The sequence below is a fragment of the Priapulus caudatus genome, unplaced genomic scaffold (genome assembly GCF_000485595.1).
Source record: "Priapulus caudatus unplaced genomic scaffold, Priapulus_caudatus-5.0.1 Scaffold646, whole genome shotgun sequence".
NCBI classification, from domain to species: domain Eukaryota; kingdom Metazoa; phylum Priapulida; class Priapulimorpha; order Priapulimorphida; family Priapulidae; genus Priapulus; species Priapulus caudatus.
The window spans coordinates 75784-81659 of NW_014577707.1; the positions used below are offsets into that span (position 1 = coordinate 75784).

General features: G+C 47.7%; 1 protein-coding gene across 1 annotated transcript; it reads left to right on the plus strand.

Moving 5' to 3' along the window:
- The first annotated feature begins 1684 nt into the window (after positions 1 to 1684).
- LOC106812420 (matrix metalloproteinase-28-like) lies at positions 1685 to 5762 on the plus strand. Its single transcript, XM_014816297.1, has 7 exons — positions 1685 to 1762; positions 1980 to 2053; positions 2560 to 2744; positions 3658 to 3745; positions 4344 to 4587; positions 4695 to 4902; positions 5097 to 5762. Exons 1-7 carry the CDS (start codon positions 1685 to 1687, stop codon positions 5174 to 5176), a joined length of 957 nt encoding a protein of 318 aa, XP_014671783.1. The 3' UTR covers positions 5177 to 5762.
- The last annotated feature ends 114 nt before the right edge of the window (positions 5763 to 5876 follow it).

The following is a 5876-nucleotide window of genomic DNA, read 5'->3' on the forward strand; positions in this document are numbered from 1 at the left end:
ACACCACACATCGCGGCACCCAGCACCCATCCTCTCACACCACGGCTACGCGCGGCGTGCACAAGACACAAACCACACTACACACCACACGACACACACACGCACAGCCCACACGCCACACGCACACGCGCACACGCACACCGTACCGACGCACCACTGCACCCCCGCGACGCGACATGCGCAGACGCACACACACACACACACCGACACATACACAACAGTCCAGCACGACACATGACACACCACATACACACACACACACTCCACATCACCACACCACGACACATCCACAGCACTTCGAGCAACCTTATCACTGCCACGCGCGCGCGCTGCGCGGCGCCACAATCCACACACCAAACACCGACAACACACCCCACTCCGCCCGCCTGCCCCGCCCCTGTCGCGCCACCATCACCACACCCTCTACTCGCACCGCACACTGCACACGCACGACGTTCACACGCACACCACACCCCACGCCACCCACGCTCAACAACACACACTCACACACCATCGATCTTATCACACACACACACACCTCAGCACACACACACACGGCACTCTCTCGTTAAATTATATTATACTTATATATACTCATACTGTACTTTACAGTATAGTATATATAAGTGGAGCGTCACACTGACTGTAACACCTGCTTTGTAGATAAAAACAAGAGTCACAGGTTAATACAGAATCAGTCGTGTTTAAAGTTTAATGGACAACGGCTTTCGAGCCGCATTACACTCTTCTTCATGCCACCCTCGAGCAGACCTGTCATGAAGAGCATTGTATCAGAATCTCGAAAGCCTTGGGTCAATTAAAACTTTAACACCCTGTATTTCTATAACCGTGACTTTGTTTTATATATAATATTATTAGTGCTGTACTACTACTATGATGTATTATCATATATAGTAGCGTATACTACATGAGTATGTTAGTATTATATCATATTTGATAGCTCGACGAACTACGGCCGGAACGATTGTCCTTCGGTGTATGTATAACCCCACCCCCATTTATACAATTCAGCGATGATGCAAAAATCAAAGGTGAAATAGAAACGGATACGTGCGACCTTCGCTGCACGTACTATAGTGTAGAGCGACTTGTACGCGCTACAAAGTTAAGGTTCTGCACTACATGTTTGCGAACCTTTACATGTGTGTGGGTGCGTGCGTGCGTGCGTGCGTGCGTGCGTGTGTCTGCGCGCGCACGTGTGTGTGTTTGGCAACGGCGTGCGCGCGTGAGGCGCGCCCGTGAATGCACTCACGCCCATCGCGCTGCCCTCACGCAAGGTCGAGTCAACCATGACCATTGTTCCTAAATAGATGCGAGCGCGACCCTCGTTGGGGTGAAGAAATGCCGCGTGAATGGCAGGGTCGCTGTCATTACCATCACGCGGTGACTATATAAGCCATCGGCCGACGGCGATGCAGACGTAGAGGTTGGATACGGCGGAATTCGTGTGAGATATCAACGTGCTAGCGGCGCACCGACCACTCACTTAAAATCTTTCTCCTGTGTGCGCGTGTGTGTGATACAATCTCTCGCTGCATCGTCGGTATTTCACGCGCTACCTTTGCCAGCGACGTTTGTCTACGACCGTCCAGCTACCACCGCTGCTACCATGTCTCGTGTTGTGTTCACCGCTGCGCTGATGCTATGCGTAATACCGCTATCAATGGCCGCTCCCGTGCCGGGCGCCAGCGGTTACGTCACGTCCGGTAACGCCAACGTTGCGTCACGGGTTGACGCGGAGGTAAGTAGCCTTAATAAACTGTTCACTGATAATATTGAATTTGGTTGAAATAAGTAAGTATTTTAAGCAGATCGCGCATTCACGTTTATGTACGCTTTCACCCAACCAAAACGTGCAGGTTCAATTTACTCAATTTATATAAATTGAAGCATAGCGTGCGCTACGCAGACGATGCCACTATACCCATATGTGTCCTCTTTATATGTCCTCTTTGTAGAAATACCTGGAAAGCTACGGTTACTTGAAACCAGGACAAAAAGTCACCGACAGAGATTTTACAGAGGCATTAAGGTATGTTGCCACGTTGCGATCCAGTGTGTATTTTTATCAAAAGAGAAAGACTTACAAAAATATACCCTGCGTCTGCACTCTATATACGCATCATATCATACATGTACTTGCTTGTCGCTCCCAGGTTTAGTTGTATTATTCATTCAGTAATAATGTTCTTCTACATATATCACAAATTGCATTCTTCCATAGATATCCCTAGCCTGATTCGCTCATAGATACCGCAAGCTGTATTCTTCTATTATAGCATAAAAGATCAATTCTTCAATAAATTGTATAAGTCTAAATAACCATTGACAAGCTATGCCGCAAGCTATGTTCTTCCATTTAACCCCAAAAAACTAGAGATTTCAATTGATTCCATGAGTTTGGATATTTTTTCGGGCTGAGACGTATGTCATCAAATTCATGTCCCATCAGCTACGCGTATCGAGGATGAGCTCCTGAGACATGTGCTGTTTAACATACGTTATAATCGGCAACGAAGCTACTTGCGGTCACCGCAGAATGTTCCAGAAGAAGTCAGGTCTGCCAGAGAGTAACGAGCTAGACAAGGAGACGATGCACCAGATGAACCTCATCCGGTGCGGGGTCAAGGACGTGGAGGACGAGTCAGACGTCAGGGGGCCGGCACCGCCTGGTGTGACAGCTATAGGAGCTCGCGTCAGCAGCCCGATCGCTCTGGACGATGGTGCGTGCGTGCATGCGAGCGTGCATATAATATACCGCGTGTGTATCAGCGCGTGACTATCTCTACCTGTGTTTATTCTATACCTATGTACATCTTACACATGTAAAGAATTAACTCGACGATCTTACAATGCCCCAGATACGCCCAGCCGTGTTTGATTTTCCCCGCTTTATTCTAGACGGACCCATGTCCGTTGATTCGCGGTGCGCGCGAGTTAATCGTTCGTGTACTTGATCAGCGTCGATCTTGCTTGACGCAACGATGTAGAACCAGTCCATTTGGTTCTACGATCTCTTAACTTTGCAAGCGTTAATCTGAGCGCGCCCGTGACCCTTACCCACACCGCGGTGTAAAACTGTTTTCGCACTGCTGCATGCTGCGCTTTCTTCGAGACGACCTTCGTCGCCTCGCTAATCTAAAAGTAAAAGTCGTCGGCGCCGACGCTCGCGCTTACATACGCGTGTGCGCATGCGCTGTCGCGCATCGCGTCTATTGTCGACGAAGTCGTCATAATTACTTGCAAATCATCAACTGATTTCACTCACATTTTGTCGAGCGGAGCGAAATTCTTTCACGGATGAGTGCGTGCACGCGCGCATCGCAACAACGGTATATACTCACCTCCGGCACAGAATCCGCACGCGCTGGCGACGCAAGCTCCTACTTGCGTACATAAGACCGTGTTGCATCGCTGATCGGGGGCGTGTCATAAGTGACGTCTAGTAACGACAAACAGTGGCGGTCATTCCGTATCCACGATGGCACACTAGCTATCATTCCCGCCCGAGACTGCGGTTTTAACCCAAGTAATAATACTCACTGCACTATAAATATCACAGAAAATACGATCGCGATTATATAAGCGCTAAACGCTGCTACCCGGATTAACTCGTTCCTTAATCGGTTTTTTTAGATTCATATCTCAGACGCTGGTGGTACCAATGTAACTTGACGTTTGCTCTCACAAAGGGAACACACCACAGGAGCGACGAGGAGCACATGTACGTATACATGAAGCGTGTATATCGATGATTCGCTATGGAGCTCTGAATGACGACCTGCATTAATGGTGTGCGTGGCATCACGCCTGGGGCGTGTGCGTAAAAATCGTATGAGTGTTTGTGTGATGCGATTCCTTGCCAGTGGCGTTCACGCGTGTAAGGTTGATGCGCTATACACATGTTTGCGTAGTAGTTTTACGTGACGCATATATACGGCACGACGTGACTTCATCAACACAAGTGTGCCAGCTGGCCTTGGATGTAAGTGCTGGATATGTGCCATGGTGTTTGGGGTGGGGTGGACGAGCTGAAATTAGCTGCCGTATCGATAGCGCATGTTCTTTTATAACTTCTCTAACCACCCGAATAACCAGATGCTAACTTTACTATTGCAGACCTGGTGTTCTCTGCTCTGCTCCAGTAAATGCGACGTTTCTCCTGTACGGAGAATGCCAAATCGTTCTGCTTCACTGCCTAACACTCAAGATGACTAATAACGTCTATAGCCTTCATGTTAACGCATGGAGCTTCGTACTGTTCTACGTTAAATACTGACTGCTCTAGTCTGGCTAGATACTAACAGTACTTACGCGTGTAGGAACATGATTGAGTCGGCACTGAAACAGTGGGAGGATGCGCTGCGAGAGGGCGCAAGACCCCACCCGGACGGAGTGACGTCGGCTCTTACATTCACCGCGCTGCCTCCCGCGGAAGCGCACAACGCAGAACTACAGTTCAGTTTCGAACCAAGAGAACACCGTGACGGCAATGCCTTCGACGGGCCGTTCGGGGTGTTAGCGCATGCTTTCTACCCGTACGTGAGCGGAAAGCTCATCGGAAAGGTATTGCTTTCAACTACAAACTAAAATTTAATACTTACATCTACGATTTGTATTCATATATATTTTTATTTCTTATAATTTTTACTTTACCATTTTAATTTCGCCAGATTCATTTCGATGGAGACGAGAACTGGGCTCCGAATAAGCTGATTGGACGAACCTTCTACTACGTGACACTTCACGAACTTGGTCATTCTCTCGGATTGAATCACTCGGACTTGCCATCTTCAATCATGTACCCGTTTGTTAGATCGGGGCTCGAAAGTAATGTTGCCCTTATGGAGGAGGACAAACAGAGAATTCGCGATCTATACCGTGAGTGCTCGAGGCGTCATTTGAACAAATAATCACTCGACCATTAAAAGCTTAACCTGTACTGAAACTAACTGAATCGTGGGATGCGGTTCATTGTATAGCACTTGATATTAGCCGTTCAACTATGAGGGATGAGTTTCTGAGATGAATGCGCGCACGTGTTACTCATTCGATTTCCATTTCCTATGTTTCAGCAACACGGCTCTGCGATTTATTCAATAACGCGCGAGGCAACCATCAAGCTGATCCTAGACAACGCCGTCGCGGCCGCTAGATGGCAGTGATTGTTAGCTTCAGTAGGAAGTGAAAACTATTAAGTATCCGGCCTAATGCAATATAAGTGGTTCGTCTAGTCACGTGACAAGTAAGCGTCACAAGCCGTTCATTCTATTTAGGTGTAGGAAATCACATATCTAATTCATTGTCCTCTTTAGTGCTTATTTCGTAACATGTCGCTATATTGCGGTTGCCGGTAGGAAAAATCTAGAATACTAAATAAGCTTCCGCAATAAAACAACGTAATAAATAAATATGTCAAATTAAATTTAAATAAATCGGATCGATGAAAGATTTCAACAAGTTTATATCCATCACCAGCATATTCTACAATGCGTCATGATAAAACATAAAAACTAAAAAAGTCGAATTAATGGGTGAACATTCGTGATCGGTACGTTGGAAGCGTTAGGTCACACGCAATGCGGCAGCATTCCAATTTTTATTGTATAGCAAGCGCTCAGTTATTTATCTCCTATAACTACTATTCCTTCAACGCGACAGTACGACGTGCCTGCCTGAAATTCCGTATCACACACACGCACACACACACACGCGCGCGCGCGCGCACACACGCACACGCACACGCACACGTACACGCACACGCACACGCGCACGCACACGCACACGCACACGCAAACGCACACGCACACGCACACGCGCACACACACACACACACACACACACACACACACACA

Coding starts and splice junctions, on each gene's coding strand:
- LOC106812420 (XM_014816297.1), top strand. CDS start 1,685: ATGGCCGCTCCCGTGCCGGGCGCCAGCGGTTACGTCACGTCCGGTAAC. Junction 1,763..1,979: donor CGTCACGGGTTGACGCGGAG/GTAAGTAGCCTT, acceptor TCCTCTTTGTAG/AAATACCTGGAAAGCTACGG. Junction 4,903..5,096: donor GAGAATTCGCGATCTATACC/GTGAGTGCTCGA, acceptor CCTATGTTTCAG/CAACACGGCTCTGCGATTTA.